The 22362-nt window shown below is 38.6% G+C and overlaps 1 protein-coding gene across 3 annotated transcripts in view; it reads right to left on the bottom strand.

Moving 5' to 3' along the window:
• PCSK5 (proprotein convertase subtilisin/kexin type 5) overlaps positions 1 to 22362 on the bottom strand; it is a 265589-nt gene that overhangs the window by 79347 nt on the left and 163880 nt on the right. For all 3 annotated transcript variants that reach the window (XM_065745519.1, XM_065745517.1, XM_065745518.1), the window contains exons 11-14: positions 21741 to 21858; positions 20484 to 20672; positions 9637 to 9773; positions 371 to 514 (exon numbers count right to left, since the gene is read on the bottom strand). In XM_065745519.1, coding sequence (XP_065601591.1) covers positions 371 to 514; positions 9637 to 9773; positions 20484 to 20672; positions 21741 to 21858 — 588 coding nt within the window. The remainder of the gene's footprint in view (positions 1 to 370; positions 515 to 9636; positions 9774 to 20483; positions 20673 to 21740; positions 21859 to 22362) is intronic.

The following is a 22362-nucleotide window of genomic DNA, read 5'->3' as shown; positions in this document are numbered from 1 at the left end:
TGCACTTCTAACTAATCAGGTGAAATATAAACACACTACTGCTTAGTCAGAGAAAATTCACAAAAAGCTGATTTTATTAAATATGTTTGTTTCTGTTTGTCTATTTCTATTTTTGTTTCTGGAAACTTTTAGTACCACCAAATTGTTTCCCAGTCACTGAAGACGACAGACCCTACTATGGTATCAGAATCCTATTCTTGAACTAATGCAAAAGATGTAAGAGATAAAAACCGTGGAAGAGAGAAAATACTAAGTAAGCAGGTCAGGAGACTTCACAATGTGTGACCATATATTGACAACATAGAGTCCAACATTTAATATATGCAGAGTCTCAGAGCAGTAAATGCACAGAGTAAGTTAATGTACGCACCTGAATAATCATCTGTTCCATAATCTTCTGTAGGATCTTCTACTGGACTGGAGCGTACTCTTTCCACTTTTGGAAAATCATTTCTTGGTGAGTATGGCTGGATGGATGTTCCATACAGTACTAAGGACCACTCTTTCAATTTGCCTAGAAGTATTAAAATTCTAGTTTTATAAATCATTTCCTATTTTCTTTGTCTTACAGAATATATCATCAGTGAACAGGAAATCTGAGTGGACACAGAAGACTCCACTTAGTTTAATATTGTCAGTGCAATCTCTGCTTCATTGTAAACTGAGAAAGCATACTTTCTTCAACCAGTTATTTCACAGTATTTTTTGCACTGCACTCTCTTGTAAGTCTAATATAAGTTTGCAAGGGTGAACTCAATATAAACCATAAACAAAAACCCTAGGCCACATAGTCATTTGGGAAAGTTATACTGGTATTCATCAAGGAGCTTTTGCTATAAATTTCACTTTTCCTCAGAATACGAATTGTCCAGTTATTTTTGTATATCTTAGCTAACTAGCTGTATTCAGAATTATGACTTAAAAACAGGGTTATATTTTGTTTATTATTACTCACGAGTACTTTTCATTGTTTTATGGAATATATTTCAGTGAAGAATGTCAATGTCCCTTCCCAAACAAGCATAATTTCTTATTTCTTTGGCCTAGTTATTTTGAAGATACGTCACTTAACTGTCTGACTTAGTCACCGATATTTTATCCTCTCAGTAGTTGAGTGAAGGAAGAAAATGTTTTCCTGCCTGAAGTATTAAAGCACTTTTATGTAAGTTCTGCTGTTGTTTTTTCTTCAAGTTGTAAGTCCAAGCTGTCAAGATGAAAATAGTAAATATTCAGACTTCACCTCCCTGTCTGCACTTGCCAGTAAATTAATTCCATGAAAAGAGTGAAGTACTCAGGTCTGAAATAATACATCTACTAGTGATGCATAAAAAAATATACCCCAGCTTGAAAATATGGAAATTAAGTTTGGTCTTAAACCTAGTCTCATGATTATATTCACCTATGTTGAAGCAACAGGTTGTACGTGTACAATTCTTATCAGAAGACTCAAGAGAGAAGGGAAGCAGAAAGCAATTTTTCTGAATTTGAAAGATTCCATTTTTAAATGTTGCCAATAGGCTTCCCCTCAGCCCGCTCTTCTCTCAGCTGAACAAACCAAGAGACCTCAGCTGCTCCTCAAACATTCTGCCCTCCTTCACCATCTCTGCAGCCCTCCTTTGGATGTTCTCCAATGGTTTTATGTCCTTCTCCTGTTGTGGCACCCAGAGCTGTCCCCAGTGCAGGAGGTGAGGTCACACAGTACAGAGCAGAGAGGACAACCCCTTCCCACGCCTGCTGGCAGTGCTGGGCCTGGTTCACCCGGGTACAGTTGTCCCTTTGGGCTGCCAGGGCACACTGCTGCCTCATGTTCCACTTGCCATCAGCCAGAGCTCCCAGAACCTTTTCTGCAGGGCTGCACTCCAGCCTCTCTTCTCCCAGTCTGTACATGCTGAACATTGACATGTTCCAGGTGCAAAATCTGGCACCTGCTCTTGTTAAACTTCATCTGGTGGGTGACTGTCCAGCTTTCTAATTCATCAAGATCCCGCTACAGTAAGGAATCTCCTTTTGCCAAAGAATGATCGCTATCTGACAGATACTAGCAGAGTTCTTTTAAATGATTTGTCTTGGAGTGAATATAGCATCACCATGTATGTTCTCTGTCCTTTCTGCATTTTAACTCACTTTCACGGTGTATTAATTATAATAAATTGGATGCAGCCGAAAACTGTTTTTCTTGCTTCATTACTCTAAACTTTTCCTCCTTGCCATTATTGTGCTCCAATGATCACTAAAGTTTCAAAGTGTTGATTTTATATGTCTTCCAGAACACTGGTAAAAGTACTGAATACTAAAAAAAAAAAAAAAAAAAAAAATATTTGCAAGGGCCCACTAAAAATAACCACAGGCACTGATGCTTCTTGGGCACAGAGTATTGTTGTGTCTGGACTTACTGGAAGGGCTGTACTAACACACTGGCAGGAAGGTTGGGGCTTTGACCTTATACCTAATGCAAAAGAGCAGCAAGAGGAATAATGTAGGTTTTGTCAGGAGATTAGCTGCCTTTTAAGAATTGTTCAGTAAATAAAGAGGGAAAAAATTCATGTGACTTGCCAGCAAATAAATGAAGCCTGCCTCAAGGCAGGTTTAATTTGCACAATGAAAATATTTCAATAAATAATTATATATACATGCACACTCTTTACTAATGAATAGACAAAGTGTGCACATTTATGCCAAAATCTTTCTTTCCCCATTTTTGGCAGCTTCCATCATTTTGTTTGGCTAGAATCTCCCTCACCCTGCTTGTATTTAGTACATATAAGAGATCCCACATTGTATATGCAAAAGAAAGGGTATATCACAGTGTTTCACAGCAAGCACTTCCATAAACTGTACAGAAATAAATGCAGACAGAAATCACATGCACTGCTTTATGAACTAGACTCTGACTTTACAGGTAACAGATGTGGCACTGGCACTGCCTTGGCAGTGCAGGGATATGATGACATGTTGGGTCTTTGTTCTCAAAGTTCAGCTCTCAATTATAAGACCTTTCAACAGCTAAACAAACACATGAACACAAAGAAGCAGGCAGGATGGTGATATCAGTCTGATAAAACTGAAGGCTACAAAGGCACCATAAATTTCATGGAAGCCTCTTCAGTTCACATCCTGTTCAGGCTGTAGACTAACTCCAACGTGACCAAACAGCTGAGTTTATCTGCTATGAATATATGGCATGCACTTACACAAATTTCTGAACTGAAATGTTATTGGACAAATTTCATCAGAAGGCAAGCAGAAACCTAGGAAGCTGAGAGACACAGTAATAAAGACAATTCAATGAGTATTCTGGATCCAAACTCACAACCAGACTACAACTTGAGAAATCCAAATGCATATAAACACCTAACAGGTCCAAAGAAGTAATCTACACTGCGGTAAAAAGAAACTAAAGAATAAATCCTCCTGCATAATTCCATGAGTATATGAGGTTTCTTCCTAAGTCCAGCTGGGAAAGTTTAATTCCTCCACATCCTCTGGACCTACTGTCCCTTTTCTTCCAGAGGTTGAAGCAAAAAATGATTAGCCCCATATGATTAGCCACCATAGATCTGAGAAGATTATACATAAAGTATAGAAATTGATATATCATTAAGATCTATACAGTGAATTATATAAAACCGGAGCATCCAGGAATAGGCTCTAAAGTGTAAAGCTGGAAATGTATGTGGCCTCTTCAGACTGTTTTGGTGACATAAAAGAGCTATGAAAGATGCTTGGCAGATAGTCCAGATGAACAGTTTGCAAAATGGCTCTGTTCTAGGTTTTAGTGCAGGGAGCATGCCAAGGCACAGAAAAGAGAGCAATAGCTCAAGTCTGTTGCTCTTTAGCTCTTCATCATGCCTGCTGGATGAGCTACTGGGTTCTGCAGTATACACAAGGGTCTACACTAACTTGTCCTTTAGGCTGTAGAAGTTCCTGGCTGCTTCAGGATTACTAAGTTCAAGACAGATTTGAAAATCATCAATTTTTGCCTCTTTTCTTTTTAGTGAATTATGACAAATTATGTAGTTGCTGTTTCTTCTATCAAATTAAAAAGCACTGAAAATTATCTGCATGTACAAAAAAAAATCAGTATAGTTTTGTTCTGTGTAGTCTATTACTACTTTGCCAAATTCCTTTTATAAGTATCCTTTTAGTGTACTGGAAACTTTGCTCTGCATTTCCTTCTGCGATTAATGCCACTTTGCTAAGGATTTTTCACAATGTAAAGCCATGGTGAGGAAAGAGTGGTGCAGATAAAATAAAGCTAATACTGCAGAACTGACAGTGTTGTTATTTCCTTTCAGATCTCTAAGATGATAATTAGGTTTTTTTAAAACTCTGTGCTTACAGTTAACCACTTGAATATATAATAGACATTTAGACAATACTAACCACCTTGGAGTCCTCATGAACATTAATAAGAAGTTTGCTGCTGAACAATCTTGAAAATAACGCTGATTATGTTGGTCTTCAGTATGGACTGCTGCACACTATACTACATACCAGGTTTTATAAAAAATGAGTTATGATTGCTAGTTTAGCATTCTGAAAAAATATCAGGATATGCAGACAACTGAGAAAAGTAACAAGAGAGCTTGATTCGGTGGCCAGACAGGCAAAAAAACTTTCTAAAAAGCAGAGAGATTGCCACTCTGCCCATCTGCTGCATTAAACAGAACACAATTCAGCTAATGAAGAACTAAAGAACTAAAGTTCTCATTCAGTTCCATCTGTTTCAACTGCAGTTGCGTGAAGCTGATCTGTGTTTTAGATTTTTTTAGATAGAAAATCAGCACTTCCATTTTGTCATAATACTGAAATGAGAAAAGTTTGCTTTTGTGCAAAGAAAACAGTAAAAACCCAGCTGAGTTTGGCCTATTATCCACTTGGAATAGGAAGGAGACTGGACAAAACCATGTTCGCACATTAGAATTCCTCCTGTGCCCTAGCTTTTTCCAAATCACACTGGAAATAGTCCTACCGAGTTTGCAAGCTGCAGGAGAGACTGGATGAGCTGACCTCCCTGCACAACTGTTTCTTCAGAGGGAGGGACATATTTACCTTGAACAGGTGAACTGCATGTAGCCTTCTGATCAATGTGAAAAATTCAACAAACCAAAAGAAAATGTATTCCATCTCCCTGTCTGGTTGCAGAAATATTAATGGACATTTATTGGACAAAGCTGAATGGACATAATTAATATTACTTAATCTTCCATATTTTTAAAAATGGAGATTTTAAAAATTTCACATTTTAGCCACTGTTTCTTTATGCATGTAGCCAAGGATACATTTCTATGGTTCAAGTTAGCATCTATGTCTTAAAATTCAGAATGCATTTTCAGCAAATAGAAAATAAAAATAAAAATAACTCTGTCTGCTTTTTGAGTTTATATAGCTGAAATGTAACTTGTATCCCACTGAATTATAAATTAATTCTACTGATAACATCATTGTTGTCCTAAGTATGTTATTTCATAGCAGAATTTTTGTAATTAATTTTAAGCTATGAGAAAGCAGCAATGAACTAGATTTGTCACTTCCAAAGTAATATGATTACATTCTGACTTGCTGTCCAATCAGAGTAAGTGTTAATTTAGAGTAAGTGACAAATAAATTCCAATATATCAGTTGTATGTACCCCTCTTACATTTGTTTTATTCACATCCTTATTTGTTTAAATGATATTCTCCCCTTGATTGTTTTTATTAAGGGTTTTCTACTTCGATGTGAAGCTCTGAGGAAAAGACTATGATCAGTATGTATACATAAACAGACCTACTTTTGTTTGCATACAAAGTACGTATTTCAAAGTGATTTTTAAGGTTGAAATTTCCTTTGGTCCAAAGGGTACTATATATTCATCTCTCAAAATCAGAAAACGGAAATTTACTCCTCTAAATCTCTTTGAAAACTCTTACCTCAATCTCCATCTCTTTCAAAGTACTTACACTGAAGTTAATGAATGAAGTTGAACAGCACAGTGGGAATTAAAAGCAGAAGAAGAATGTTTATAGCCTCAAAAATTCTTTCTAAGAGTGTAATTTGTAAGCAGACAAATGTGTGGTCTCAGCATTTTACCTACACACTGGAGCATGATGCAACCTACCAGTGTAGCAAGCCCTGAATTTCTTTCCCCTTTATAGTGAGATTTTCAATTTATTTTTAAAACTGATAAATGCCACTCTTCTTCTTATGGCTAGAATATAAAATACAAAGCAAATAACATTGAAAATAGGATTGGATTCTGTCTTAATTCTGTATCTTAAATTGCAAATAACAATAACATAAAAATAAAAGAGTACACTGATAAATGGAATTAAGAATAATGGTATTTATCAAGCAGAGGATGCAGGAAACAGATAAGCTTGAGGTGTTTAAACTAAGGCATAAGAAGAAAATACACAGGCAATAAAGGCAGGGATATGTGGCTTGGGAAGAATACAGGTATGACATCTGGTTGTGCAGAGATGGGATCAGGAAAGCCAAGGCAGAAATGTAACTGAACTTGATGGAGGATGCAAAAAACAACAAGAAACAACTGTAGAAATACACTGGTCAGAAGAGACAAGCCAAAGTGAGTTCATTCCCTCTGAAAAACATGAAGGGAAAGATGTTATAAAAGAACATTAACAGGACTGAGGTACTCAACAAGTTCTTTGCTTCATTCCTCACTGGCTGTCAGACATCTCTTACGTCCTTGAACATCTAGGTGTGGTTTAGGGAAACAAATTTTTTCCTATTATAAAGAGAAGGGTAACCTTCTGAAACTAAACATTTACAAGACTATGGGTCCTGAGGACATGCATCCCAGGATTCTGAAAGAACTGGCTGATGTTGTTGCCATGCCACTCTGTCATGTTCAAAAAGTTCCTAGTGACTGGAAAAAGAGAAACAACATCCACTTTTAAGAAAGGGAGAAAGAAAGATCAGGAAAGCTATAGGCCAGTGAGCCTCACCTCTGTGCCTAGGAGACCATGGAACAGTTCGTTTTTGATGCTAGGGTCAGATGCATGAAAGATGAGGAAGTGATATGAGACAGCTAGTGCAACTTCACCATGAGGCAGTTCATGCCTAACTGGTGGCCTTCTATGATGGTGCAATGGCCTCAGTGGACAAAGAAAGGAAAACTAATGTCATGTACCTGGATTTCTGCAAGACTTTTGATATGGTCTCATATCACATTCTTATCTTTAAATTGGAAAAATATTCAGGGGATAAGGAATTATTGGATGAGTGGATGAGGAAACACTGGATCAGTGATGAGTGGTATACTTCAGGGAGAAGAACTGACTGAGAGCAGTGCTGTGAAGAATTTAGGGTTTATGGTGGACAAAAAGCTTGATGTGAGCCAACAGTGTGAACTTGCTGCCCAGAAGGACAAATCTAACCTGGGCTGCCTTAAAATGAAAGGTGGCCGGCCAGGCAAGGGAGAGTCTTCACAGATATGGAGCTCTTAGAGAAGGCTGGAGCATCTCTTCTGCGAAAAAAGGCTGAGGGAGCTGAGCTCGTTCAGCCTCAAGGAGAGAAGGCTTTGGGGAGACGTCATTGTGTCTTTCCAGTATTTGAGGAGTTAGAGGGTAAAGTTTACAAGCAGGAAGGAGACTGACTTTTTACATAACCTAGTGACTCAACAACCTCTCTGGGCAGCTTGTTCTAGTGACTAATCACTATTTCAGAGAAGAAATTTTTCCTAATTAGTCTGAATTAGTCTGAATCACCCGTGGCACAACTTGAGGACATTCCCTCTAGTCCTGTCCCTAGCTACAGAGGAAAAGAGGCTGACTCCCATTTTGCCACAACCTTCTTTCAGGCAGCTGTCTCCCCTGAATCTCCTCCAGACTTAAACAATCCCAGCCCCTCAGCCGTTCCTCATAAGGTTTTTGCTCCAGACCCTTCACCAGCTTTGCTGCACTTCTCTGGACACGCTATAGAGTCTCAATATCTTTCTGGTGGTGAAGGTGTCAAACTTGAACACAGTACTCAAGATGTGGCCTCACCAGTGCTGAGTACAGAGCACTTCCCTGCTCCTGCTGGCAGCACTGTCAGAAAGGCTACAAGCCAGGATGCCATTGGTCTTCTTGGCCACCTGGGCATGATGCTAGCTCACATTCAGCCAAACACTGATTGACACCCTCAGGTCCATTTCTTCCACACAGTCTTCCATCCATTCTGCCTCAAGCCTGTAGCATTGCCTGAGGTTGTTGTGGACAAAGTGCAGGACCTGGAACTTGGTCTTGTTGAACTTCATCCCATTGCCTTCAGCTCAGCTATTCAGCCTATCCAGATCCCTCTGTACTGTCTTTCTGCTCCCAGGTAGACTGAAACTTTCTCCTACCTGCAAACTTGCTGGGGGTGCACTAAATCCCTTTGTTCAGGTCATCAATAAAGATGTCAAACAGGACAGGTAGAATATGTCAACAGACTTTCTGTTGTCCACCAGACAGGTCACTCAATCATAGGAGATGAGGTTGGTCAAGCAGGACCTGCCTTTTGCGAACCCATGCTGGCTGAACCTGATCCCCTGGCTGTCTCACACATGCCACGTGATCTCACTCAAGATTATTTGTTCCATAACTTTTCCTGGCACTGAGGTCAGGCTGATGGGCCTGTAGTTCCCTGGATCATCCTTACTACTCTTCTAGTGGATAAGGGTCACACTGGCAAGCCTTCAGTCCTCTGGGATCTCTCCAGAAATCACCTTCACCAGCTCTCTCAGCATCCAAGGGTGGATTCCATCTGGCCCCATGGACCTGTGACAGTCCAGGAGGAGTAGTAGGTCTCTAACTGTTTCTACCTGCATTATGTGGTGCTTATTCCACTCCCCATCTGAGAATTCAAGGTCAAGGGATCGAGTACCCTGAGGATAATTGGTCTGACTTTTAAAGACAGATGTAAAGAAGGCACTGAGAATCTCACCCCTTTCCTTATCCTTAGTGGTCAATAACCAACCCTTTCCCCCTCCCCCTCCCACATCCAGTAAAGGATTGAGATTATCCTTAGCTCTCCACTTGCTGTTAATATATTTGTAAAAACATTTTTTGTTCTCTTTTACTCCAGTGGCCAAGCAGAGTTTAAGATGGACTTTTGCCTTTCTAATTTTCTCCCTCTGCATCGTAACAACCTCTTTGTACTCTCCCTGTGTTGCCCATTCCTTCACCAGAGGAGTTAGAATCTCTTTTTTTCCTGAAGCCTCAGGAAACGCTCCCTGATCATCTACTCTGGTCTTCTTCCCTGCCTGGGCTCATCTTACGTCACAGAAGGACAGCCTGATCCTATGCCTTTAAGACTTTCTTCTTGAGGAGTGACCAGCTTTCCTGGCTCCCTTTACCCTTCAAGACTGAATCCCAAGGGACCTTCCCTACCAGGGTCCCAAATAGTTCAAAGTCTGCCCCCCTGAAGTCCATCTAGTGGTTGGCAACCCTTCCCATGGCAAGAACCTGGAACTGGATGATCCTTAAGATCCTTCCCAACCCAAGCCATTCTACCAGTCTATGATTCTCTTCACAGTTCTGCCTTCACACTTATCTTCACACAGTCAGACTTTGGAGGTGTATATAAATGGTGGAAAACAGTCAAGGCAGCATTAGCAACTGCAAGCATCCTTCTAAATTCACTGAGCCCAAATAAAGGTCAGAGTCATACCTGGAGTCTTGAAATTTCTCAGCTGAGATGGAGTGTCACAGATTTCCAAGATCCAGTCACCTGCTGCTTTTTCACTCCAACAGTGAGTAGTCATAAACTCCCAGTTTTTGAATCCTTCCATGGAATGATCAAATAACCTACAATAAATCATGACATTATATTAAGTGAACCATACTATTTGAGGAGTTAAGCCTCCAAGTATGCAATTTACTGAATGATATGCTAATAAGCTGGCTCATTCATCTGTGTCTTTAAATAATGTTACTCAAGATGGTCTTTCCACATATTTTTGAGGAACAATCAAGAATTTCCATACATTTTCTGGTGGAGGAGGTTCTTTACATGTCATGATTTGTCATGATGTGAAAGAAAGGAAAGAGATATCACTTTAAAAATATCATTACTTTGGTTTAATAGGAACTAGGTCTCTCGTGAAAAGTGTGATATATAAATACAGCACAAGCACTGTTTTAACAGCACAAGGAAAATACAAACTTGTACACTGGAAATTTCTGTAACATTTATTTTTCACTTTGGATCAGAATACTTAAAAAAGAATTTAAAACAATAAAAATGAATGAACAAGACAATATTACAGATCAATATGTGTGACTACTTATTGGAAAACGAATGTAATAGAGACATTGATCTCCCACCTTAAATGATCAAATTATCACTTTAATCAAACACTTGACAGGATACATGAGGGCTGCTCTGAAAGTAAAACCTCATATTCCGTTATGTTGATATACAATACCAGAGGCAGATGCTGGTGTTACTGTAGCAGAGGCTGAACCTTCCTAACAGTATTCCAATACATTTTGTTGCTGTGAAACAGATGGCAGTAGAGGGGCAGTAAGATAGAATGGCATTTGATATGGAAGTGCATATAAAGCAAAACTGTATTGTGTGAAAAAGACTGCATCCATTGACATTCATCAACTCTTGCTGAATGTTTATGGAGACCAAACAGTGGATGTCAGCACACTGAGGCAGAGGGTGGTGCATTTTAGCACTGGTGATAGCAACAATAGGACACCTTCACTGGTGCAGATTCTTACAGGAGCAACATTCAGGCTAATCTTCATTGCTCACAAAAATGCATAGCTAATGGTAGTGGCTATGTTGAAAAAAAAAACATTTTGTAGTTGAGAATTTCCACTATCAAACATTACTCTTTGTACCTTTGTACCTTCTCTTTGTACCTGATGTAGTTTCCAAAGAAATAAATCGAAGGAATTACTTATGGAAAGACCTAAGTAGTTTGGGCAAAACTGAGAGACTGATGTCTGATGGTTTCTTCTGACTAACAACATTATTATAATTACTGAGATCTTAAATGAAGAACTTGAAGCTCAAGCCTGGATTACAGAAGCTGCAAAGTGATGCAAATCTGATGAGGGAAAGAGAAAGAGCATTGGACATATTTTATTACCTAAAACTGGAATTTATCAATAAAAGCTTGGAAAGATACAAGATAATTTGGACTTCTACTCAGTGCTCATGGTGTTTTGCTTAGTATTCCAAAGATACAGATGGAAGTTAAGATCTAATAATAAAACACCATGGGAAGAAACACATATATTTATCTGTGCATAAATATATTTATGTATACGTATTTTCACAATTTTACCTTGGTTCTTACATATGAAAGTCTTACTAGTGAGAGTAATGCTTAAATATTTCTGATAACAAATGATCCCTATGGTAGAAAATTCAATCAATTTAAACTTTTTGAAAGAATGCAGAAAGACCTAAAATCATAGAATCATAGAATTACCAAGGTTAGAAAAGACCTCCAAGATCATCTAGTCCAACCACCCAACTACCACCAGTATTTCCCAACTAAATTGTAAAAAATGTTAAAGTGTACAAAAATACTACAATATTCTATAATAACTTGATTCACTATTGTTCATTTCTAAGCACATTTCAACCTTTAGTCTCAGAAGACTGTGAAGGTGACCAGGCAAACACTGGGAAAAGTTTAACAACAGTGTATATGTCAAATTCTTGTAAAAATACTCAAACTGGGTGTAAATAAAATGACATTATCTCTTGCTAAAAACTCTGGTCAATCAAAAGCATGGGGTTAGATTTGGTGTGGGCCTACATATCCAGCCCTGATTTCAATAAGCCTTGCATGGAACTGTATGCATGGAACACCTTATATATACAGTACACAGCTGATTTTCACTCTCATGTGCATAATCCTTTTCCAGTTTGAATGAATGCCTACATCAGTACTCCTCAAATTGAAATAGAGATATATTTTTAAAACTAGACTTCGTTTTCACTGATAAATGGTTGAGATTTTCTTCTCACACAGTCCAGTATAAACATATATATATATATATAAAATATATATACATTCTGCCATCAGAATTCACCTGTTGCATGTCACTGCTAATTCAGTTGTCTGAATACAGCAAATTTCATAAACATATGGCACACGTAATCTACTGAAAGGGTAGAAATTATTATCCAGTCACTACCCAGTGTTTGCATGTGGGTATGTTTAATCTAAATCATTATGTAGGTTATTTCCAACAGTTAGTCAAATTGTCATATGGTGTTTTGCTGACAGCTAATACACTAATTTCTGAACATGCTAGCAATCAGTCAAGGCAGCAATATTCCTCCTTGACAGTATGACAACTAAATTACATAGTATTATATAAGTACTGGACAATTATATTGTACATGCTATGAGGGCTGCTTGGAAAGTAATGCCTCCCATTTCATTATACTAATCCACATCACAAGAGGCAGATTGTAGTAGTATAGCAGTAGAGGTTGAATTCCTCCATGCAAAAGAAATGGCACCCATCAACATAAATTGCCATTTGCTGAACACTTCTGGAGACCAAACAGTGGATGCATGCACACTGAAGCAGTGGGTGGTGCGTTTCAGCAGGAGCTTATAATTTAAGTTTTAAAATGTCATCTTTTTTAATGTATGAGTTTTACATCTGCAAATGAGTTAAAAAGCTACAGCCACAAATAAAAAACAGTTAAAAATAGTAGAAAGGTAGCGAGTCCAAGACTATATGCAGGTTGTATCAACTCAATGATCCAAGCATTTTTGTGTTCTGCTTACGCAATAAACTCTCAAATCAAAGAATCTAAATTTCCCCTTCAGCAATTGTTAACAAAAGGATGAAATTACTGAAACAGTTACAAAACTGTCCAGGTGCATTTATCCCTATTCAGAAAGAACACACAACAAATAGATCATTTTAAGGAGTTAGAAGTCTGGAATCAGTTCAGATTGTTAACTGACTTGGTTATTTGTCAGTTTGATGCCTAGTCAAAACTCAAAGCAAAGAAACACACGCAGCTTATCATGAACAAATAAATTTTTAGTATGTGGTCTGATAACCTATTATTTTAGTTAACAAGATACCTAGATCAATCCAATAACTACAACATTTACACTCATTCGCATAACACATGTAAGTAGCAAAGTGAGTGACAGCATTTGCTCCTTTATAACTTATTTGTTGACATAATCAGAAAAGAACAAAGCTGATGTGATCTGTTGACCTCTCTCGGTAAAGCAATTCAAATTAGAGTGGATGTGTTTTCATGACCATATATATTCAGAGAAATTAAGTTAGGGCTGCTGATACAGTAAATAGTACTGTATTTAAAGATAATGACTTATTTTCTATAAGAAATAATTTAATGTATTCTTTATGCATCATATTTAGTCTGTATGAGAACATAAAGTTTACAGAGTGTATAGTAAAATAATAGTTTCCTTAAAATAAATTAAAGAGTCTTGGCTTCTTCCATTACCATCCACCCAGCCTAGAAATTGCACTATCTTTCTGCTTAAGAAAGTAACTTCAAACAGAAAAAATCATTTGTAAGCAATTTTTTACATAATGAGTGACAATTAGCCACTTCTAGGAGATTCCACAATGGGGAACACGATAGTCTCTCAGTTAAATCTACAAGTGTAAAAAAAAAAAAAGGTTCAATTTTTATCAGGGAATTTCCAAGATACAAAATTAGTGAATCAAATTGGTTTTGTCTGAGAAAATACAGTTAGGGTGGGAGATCTATTTGGTGATACCACAATCCATCATCATGAACAGTAAATGCATAAAAGGGTGTAAAAACATAAAAACACATCCAGGTGTTATTCTCATCCCAGAAAGTGCAGCTGCATCTGACTGATCTGACTGACAGCCATGCCACGTATATTCAGTTGAAAGCCAGGAAGCTTACACCCTGAACTGATGTCTGGGGCAGCAAGCAGTGGAGTAGCTGGCAAAATAAGGCTATTTTCTCCTCTGTTACAACATTCTTTGTTTATGATGGGCTCTAGCCTACTAAATTGGCAGCCTGACAGACAAGATGTCCTTGCCTACTGGTCTAATTGGCCACAAGGCTTAAAGTGAACTTATATCTTGAAAGAGTACAGAGTTGTGAAACTTCAAATGCTTTGGTCAACTGCTCTCCTTGACGTGGCTCTTCTACACTGGGTTCAACCTCCTGACCCCTGAGAGTTCTAACTATAGAACTGCAGTCAGCCCAAACTGACTTAATCAGATTAACTCTCAGCTGGGCAATACTGCTCACCTGCATTTAAGTATTCAGGAAAAAAAGAAATGGTTGGAGGCTGCACAGGCATTCAAGAAACTTTCTCATGTACTTATGTCAGGGAAGATCACTTAAAGCCTCTGGATGTGAGATCTAAGTAAGATTTATTTAGACTTTGTTTTTTCCTTAAATTTTTACTCTACATTTGTTATTGCAGTTAAATTTATGAAGCAATGGAGCTGTCAAGAAAAACTCATTTAGAGAAGAGCAACATGAACAACAGGGTATAGTAACTGCCAGTCTGAGGTAGCAGAGAATACAGCAATCAGCATCTTCAACTGTGGAGAACTTGACCCCCAGGATTAAACGTATCAGCATGAAACTTTCTGTCATGACCAAAATATCTGTCAGACTGCTGAGTTCCATGTGCTGTACTGCTCAGCCAGCTGTGTGGATGATCCCTACAGATGTCTTGTCAAAGAATATGTACTTTTCAGCTTATACATCTTCAGAAACTTTGCTTGAAACAGGCTGAGAAGAGATCCTAATAAAAGAATATGAATGAAGTTGATGCCAAATCTAGAATTTTCTGATTCTAATGAGTCAAGTGTGTTTGAAAAGTGATAACTGATTAGGTTCAGGGCATCAGGGTAGACTGACAGTCCATAAAATAATTCAATTTATTCAAAGTGAAACATGATGCTGCTTGGATAATACTGAGGTGGGCCTAGTTTACATATGGCTAGGAAAAAAATTCATTCATTCTCACCATAGTAGTTGGTGCAAAGGTATGTAGGTTGTTCTGAAAGTAATGCCTTTAATTTATTTCCAGGGAAACTACAACAGATACAAAGAGAACAGAAACACCACTTGATAGGGCAAATTCTCAGGTATAAACTACTGATTTTTTCAACAGTCACTACTGTTAGCTATGTATCTCACCAGTAATGAAAAAGAGGCTGCATGCCACACTCATAAAAGTCTGCACCAGCAGAGGTGACCCACTGTTGTCACCACTGCTGAAACACATCACCCACCAAATCACTGTGCTCACATCCACTGTTAAGTCTCCATAAACGTTCAGCATGTGTGGATGAATGTCAATGGGTACAATCTTTTCTGCGTGGAAGATTTCATTTCCACACATACCTTTGCTTCATACCCACTTCCAGGTCAGGTGCCATCTTGTCACAGAATCATAGAATCAAATCATCATTTTAGTTGGAAGAGTCTTCTAAAGGTCATCTAGTCCAACTCTTCTGCAATGAACAGGAACATCTACAGCAAGATCAGGTTGCTCAGAACCCCATCCAGCCTGACCTTGAATGTCTCTGAGGACAGGAAATCCATCACATCTCTGGGCAACCTCTTCTGTGCTTCACAACCCTCCCTGTAAAAAACTTCCTCCTTATATCCGATCTAAATCTGTATCCCCTCTTTTAGTTTGAAACCATTTTCCCCATCCTATCACAATAGACCCTGCTGAAGAGTCTGTCCCCTTTTTATAGCTCCCCTTTAGATACTGAAAGGCTGCTATTATGTGTCCCTGGAGCCTTCTCCGTGCTGAACAGCCCGAGGTCTCTCAGTCTGTCTGCACAGCAGAGGAGTTCCATCCCTCAGATCATGTTTGTGGCTCTCTTCAGGACATGCTCCAAGAGGTCCATATCAGTCCTGTACTGAACACTCCACGTCTAAATGCAGTACACCAGATGAGGCCTCACCAGCACAGAGCAGAGGGGCAGGATCACCTCCCTTGACCTGGCCATGCTTCTTTAGATGCAGCCCAGGATATGGTTGGCTTTCTGGACTGCAAGGGCACATGACTCACTTCCAGCTTGCCATTCACCAGTACCCTCAGGTTCCCTTTGTCAGACCTGTGCTCTATTCTTACATCCCCCACTTGTACTGATAGCAAGGTTTGCCACTTGTGCCTGAATGGTATCCCATCCCTTGGGTGTGCTGGCCACATCACATTGCTTGCTATCATCGGCAGACTGGTTGAGGAAGCACTGATATCACTGTTGATGTCACTGATGAAGATGTTAAAGATCACAGGTCCCAGAGGGACACCACTTGCCACTGATCTCCATTTGGAAACCATACAATTGACCATTGACCATTAGAAAATGCTACTTCCCTGAATGGGTTATCAGGCACTGGAATGGACTGCCCAGAGAGGTGGTGGAGTCACCGACCCTGGGGGTGTTCAAGGAACGTTTGGACGTTGTGTTGAGGGATATGGTTTAGTGGGAGCTATTGGTGATAGGTGAACAGTTGGACTGGATGTTCTTTTAGGTCTTTTCCAATCTTGGTGATTCTATGATTCTATGATTCCAAATTGGAGAGTAGGATGTTATGGCAGACAGTGTCAAAGGCCTTACTGAAGTCCACACAGATGATATAACCGGTTCTTCCTTTGTTACCTGATGAAGTTATGCCATCAACTGCCCTCTTGTCAGACTGCCCCTCTGCTGCCATCTGTCAGATGTCAACAAAATGTAAGGGAATATTGGTAGGAAGATTCAGTCTCTACTGCCATTCCATTACCATCTGTCTCTGATGTCATGTGCCACCACAACAAAATAGGAGTCATTACTTTTGGAGCAGCCCTCATGTAAATTCCAGGCATTCTTCCTCCAGTCTGTCTTACAATTCTTTTATTTATTTATTTTGTTTTGTTTTGTTTACTACAACACTAAGGCCAAAACATCTAGCTGCATCCTAAAGAGAAGTTCATTTGTTTGTCTTTATTCCCAGTTCTACTATGCAAAATAATTTTGAAATTTTAATTAGGTTTTTATTTTCTACAAAAACTGAACTAGAAGTACTGAATTCTATAATCCAGTACTTGCCTATGGTGCAGATCCCGCTAGTTAATGTTTTACTCCTTTCACTTACAAAAGAAAAGCACGTCATTCTAAATCTCAGATATATTATTCTTCAATCTTCTTCCACATTTATTTTTGAGCATGTTCTAGGATGGATTATAAAGTTACATGGAAGATAGTGTCACCTGTATGCATCCAATTACTCTTTTGCATACAAATACCATCAGTCTTTGCTGTAGAAGTAGGCAAATCAATAACAATTTTTTTCTCTTCAGTGTGAAAAAAAACCCAAACATTATCTTCTATGTTTATTAGTTCATGTTGAGCCTCTAGTATTCTCAGAGCTCTTTGCCTTATCTAATGCTATGACAGAGCATAATAAAAGTAGTACTCAATTAAATTTAGACGTGTTGACATTACAATTGCAAGGGTTGAAAGAATGGCTGGCAGAAAGGCAGTGAATGTCTAACCGAAACTAAACTAAAAGATGTAGACAACATTAAGAAAATAAAATAGACCAAGTACGAGTTGCAATAGTTTTCTGAGAACTGCTTCATCCTGTAGATATAGTATACTGTTAATGTCAGTGCCATATAAGCATAGGAAGCTAGTGGCCTGGAAACTTGCCACCACGTGGCTAAAAATTTCAGTTACGCAGTTCGAATGGCAGCAGCTGCTTTAAATTTAAAGGGCAAGAATTAAACAAACCGTGACTTCAGTAGGAGACAAATGAGCCCCAAGTTTGCTTCTTCTATCCTTTTTTCTATTTAGTTTCTCCTGCGTGGCCCCCTGTACTTAGTTTCTGCTTTTACTGATCTTAGTGTGTCTCAAAACCACTCAGAAAATGATGCTGCCAAATCCAATGGCCAATTGTTTTCAGAAAGGGGATATTGTTCCCCTTTGGACATAACTGTAGTCTCATCCTCACAGCAGCCAGCACTTTCCAAGCCTGTATTTTGCTCAGTTGCAGTACATCCAATGTAATCATGTTTAGTACTTTCCAAACAACAAAGCAGATGTTCCCTGTAATGCAGTTTTTGAAGAATGCACGAGAGGCTCAAGCCAGTGACAGTGTAATCCACCAAATGCCTGCAGAGGAATCCACACTGCCTATGACTAACAAGTTTTCTTACTGAAGTCATTTTAGGGGATGCCAACATTAAGGATAAAATATGCAGAAAAAAAGGCCAGATACTGCCTTGAGGGACCTGCTCGTCAATGCACCAGAAAATACTCAATGACTTCTCCCAGAATTGGTGGAGAAGAAGTGCACATGTGTAAAATATACCTTTTGCACTTTAAGACATTTTACCAGCAAACTGTTTCAAATTAAACTCAGATGAGTAATGGTAAAGCAATGAGGTTTTCCTTGGGTTCAGTAAAAACAGCTGGTATTGCTGCTATTAATCATGTACGTGTGCATTAAAAGCTTTTGTACATCTGAGAAAAGCATCTTGATCAGGTAGTAGCCATGTACAGCAGCCTTTGGTAACTTTGCCTATAGAAAAACAAAATGAACACACCAGACTGTTTTCTGCCAATGCATCCCTGAATGTTATTAGTATTAGAATGCCTTTATCTCGATGGCCTAATGATTAATACTTTAACAACTAAATGTCCCTGAACTAAATAAATTCTACTATTAGAGAATAACAGAACTTCTGCTCTTAACTCTGTAACACGATGCATAAATGTACATATACACCCAACAGCTCTCAGTATACTAACTGTGAGACCAGTAAGCTGTAAGACCTCTTACAGCAAATCCAAATAAAGCAAACCTTGAAACATCATTTTGAGAAGTAGTGTCCGTATCCACCACTTTACCATATGAAAGGGCTTGTGAAGTCTCTAGGAATTTAAGACCTAGAGTTTGCAAAATGCATTTATTCCTTAATATTAGTACCCTGGAGTTTTGAGTTTGCTTCAACTGAATGTGACTGGCAAGTCAGTATATCTCTGAAGCCTACACAGGTAAGTAATTTCTGATGTGACTGTATAAATATTTGCTCTCATTAATAATCTATTTTTGCAAATTGGCAAAACACTAAAAAGCCTTTCACATTTGTTTTCTGGTTAGCCTTCTGATAGCATAGGTTAAGAAACAGCTGAACATCACTGAATTTTTAATATATACTTTCATATTCTTCCTCTACCACATGTACAAAAAATCACGTTCTAAAGTACATGGGTTACAAAGAGACTGCATGAATTAAACTTTGTACCTCTTCCACATATCAGTCACCACCAGAGGTGAACTGTGAATACTAGAATGTCTTTATCTCCCACTCGCTGTGAGTCAATTGCAAGTCATGAATGCCTGGAGCCAAAAGTTAGCTGTGTTACAACCACTGGGTTTACACAAGGTTGTTTTGTTTGTATAACTAGGTGGAGGAGTTTTAGATTTTCTCATTTAGAAGCATGGAGGAATGGCTGCATGAGAAACAATATAAAAGTAAAGTGGAATTTTTTCACAAAGAAAACAAAAGACTGATTCATAACTGCTTAGAGTGTAGAAGTCTCTCTCTGCATGGTTAGCAAAGCAAGTTCTTCTTTCAGTATAGCACTAAGATACATAGGTATGCATTTTATCAACAAGGCACTCATAATGAAACACAGGAGATATTCTAGAGGGACACAAAATTATAGTACAAATTGCTCTCCATTTGATGCATGAATGTATCTACATTGCAGAATATTTTCAATACATCTTTTCTTTCAGATTAAGGTCTAATGAAAATGTGGGTTTACATCTCAATCAGAACCAAACACTCTTGAACTCTATCTGTCTCCAAAACAGCTCCTTCCCCTTGAGAAGAAAGATAGGTCGTTCTCCTCGCTAAAGGTCAGGAAGGCAGGCAGTTCTCCACATCTTAATAGCCATTCTATTATCAAAACTGGCTGGGATGATTTGGATGTGGGCACTTTAGAAAGCAAGCAAGTCTAGATTCATTAATAATCCTGAAGAGTAGGATGAAAATTCCTAACACCAGAAGTCACAATCGCATTCACAAAGCCTAAAGAAAATAGCAGTAGAGAATTTCTATTGTCTGATTTTTATTACTTGTGAACAAAGGATAACATAGGAGATAGATCAAAAATAAGTGCCAATAGTATTTAGAAACACATTTTCACTCAGCTTGTTTCCTTCTGTAACACTGAGACTATTACTTTTCACTTCAAATTTTCCAGCCATCTAATAATTGGTGAACCAGACAAGACTATCAAAATCAACTAGTTTATTTTTAAGGATGATTTAGAGCCTACTATTCTACTGATAAAGACTGAGATTGACATCTCAGAGTTCCTTTCCACTTAATTTTCTCCCTTTCTCTTCCAAAAAAATGATTAGCTTGTGTATGTTAGCAAAGCTACTGTAATGACTTGGACTATTATTTGCTGGTGCTGCAATCTTACTGCAGGTCCTGCAGACTGACTGAACTGTGAAATTGCACTATCATACGATACCTGTTGGCCAAGAGCTGTGATCTGGTTCCGGATGGAGAGGTTAGATAAATTGCCAAGTCTCCACGTCGAGGGTGAGTAATAGTGATGCGCACAACAACATGCTCCAAGTAGATCACATGGTGATTAGGATTATCAGAGCAGCCTGTGGCTTTGTAAATTGAACGGACGACACTGTCAGGTCGTATTGTTCTATAATGTAAGCATATAAAACAACATCAGCATTTCTTCCCTAACCTGTAAAATAAGACAACCCGATAATTTCAGCTCAGTACCAAAGGTCTTTAGTTTTAACACTTGCTTTCTAGCTGAAGCTATTGCTACAGGGTAATTATTTTACTGCATCTACTGGCAACAACCTTGCTTTCTGTTGAGGGCTATACTGATATGTCCACATGCTGAAAGAGAATTGTGAATAACCTGTAATGGAATAAGCCTCTGGGACAGAGCATTTTTGCAGATTAGTGGCCAGCTGAGAATTGTTGGGATTGTCATGGGATCACAGCTGCTTCTTAAGCCCCAGGAAATGCCTGGCATAAGCACAGTCCTTGCTTACGTAATAGCAAGTATTTCAAGTTAACTGTAGCAAATATTGGGCACCAGAATCTGACTCAGCTCATTAAAATTGGCATGGCATCCTTGCAGACCATACCAGATATGGGTCAAGGCAGTCAAACATACCTATCAAACGAAGTATACTCAAAAACCTCAGTGCATTGGAAATGAGCCACAAGACAAATGCAGCCACAGAATGTACATACTGCATTTTGCTCTTAAGTCTTCTGGTTTGATACAGACCCTGTCCTAGAAAGCAGAAGGCAGTTCGGACTTATTCCGAGACAGACCCTCCTGATTCTGTTTGAGAGAGATATTACCATGCAATTTTTTAATTGAAAGAGTATCTTCCTGTCAGGCCTTGACTGAGAAGTTTGTACTTATCTTACAAAAATGAATGCAGTGTACTCAAGTGAACATTCTTCCCCATACACATTCTTCTACCTCTGTAAAAGTATCGATCAGCATCCAACCCAGCTTGTTTTGTACCCTCAACTTCTGGGACATTCTTTAAATTAGGGTCTTTATCTAGTCATTAGAGGGAGCAACATTTACAAGCAAATGACCTGACATCTTAGAAGGTGAGAGAGATCTCAAGTGTAGCTTTCAAAATGAAAAATTAAACACAGTGCAAGGGAGGGGTAAATTATACCCAATTTCCTTCCACAAGTTTATGCCATCAAGAGTTTTGGCAGCGGGTATTACTTGATTTGCCGATCCGTGTTCTCCACACACACATGCTGTGGAGGGACTGTTGTCCACTTTTCTGCCTCTATCACCATTGCTTCAGCATCCATCAGTCCAAATCCATAGAGGTGGCTCACTGCAAGACACAAAGAGGGAAGTTGCAATTACAGCATAAAATCCTGATTTTCATCATAGACCAGTTCCAGAGAGTCAGATCCTGAGAGGAACTGTTTACTTTCCATTTTTCCTTGCTTTAACAAAAACCTCAAAAAACTTTCTTGCCAGGAACAATAATGACTATGTCTAATTCCTTGAATCTGTTCACTGATTCATTACAGAGGCAACAAATGTCCAACATGAATTACACTTGCCTTATAATGACCACAGACCTGAACTTCGGAATGCCAGGTAATATAATTGCCTCAGAATATTCCTCATTTTTAAGCAGCATGTAGATGCTATCCTACTCCTGTATACAGTATGAACCCTGCTATCCAGATAATCAGTTAGATCCAACCTCTCCCTAATGTTGACTGTATGACAAGGGTAAAAAGCATGACATTCTAAGTCCAGTACTTTGAAAGTAATCTGGTTCTCATGTAAAGTCTGTGTCAGAAAGATTCCTTCTTCTACCTCCTTC

This window comes from Cyrtonyx montezumae, unplaced genomic scaffold (genome assembly GCF_038088225.1).
Source record: "Cyrtonyx montezumae isolate F1298 unplaced genomic scaffold, pur_monq_1.0 scaffold_36, whole genome shotgun sequence".
NCBI classification, from domain to species: domain Eukaryota; kingdom Metazoa; phylum Chordata; class Aves; order Galliformes; family Odontophoridae; genus Cyrtonyx; species Cyrtonyx montezumae.
Note: the sequence above shows the minus strand (reverse complement) of the source record. Positions and strands in the feature narration are given on the sequence as shown.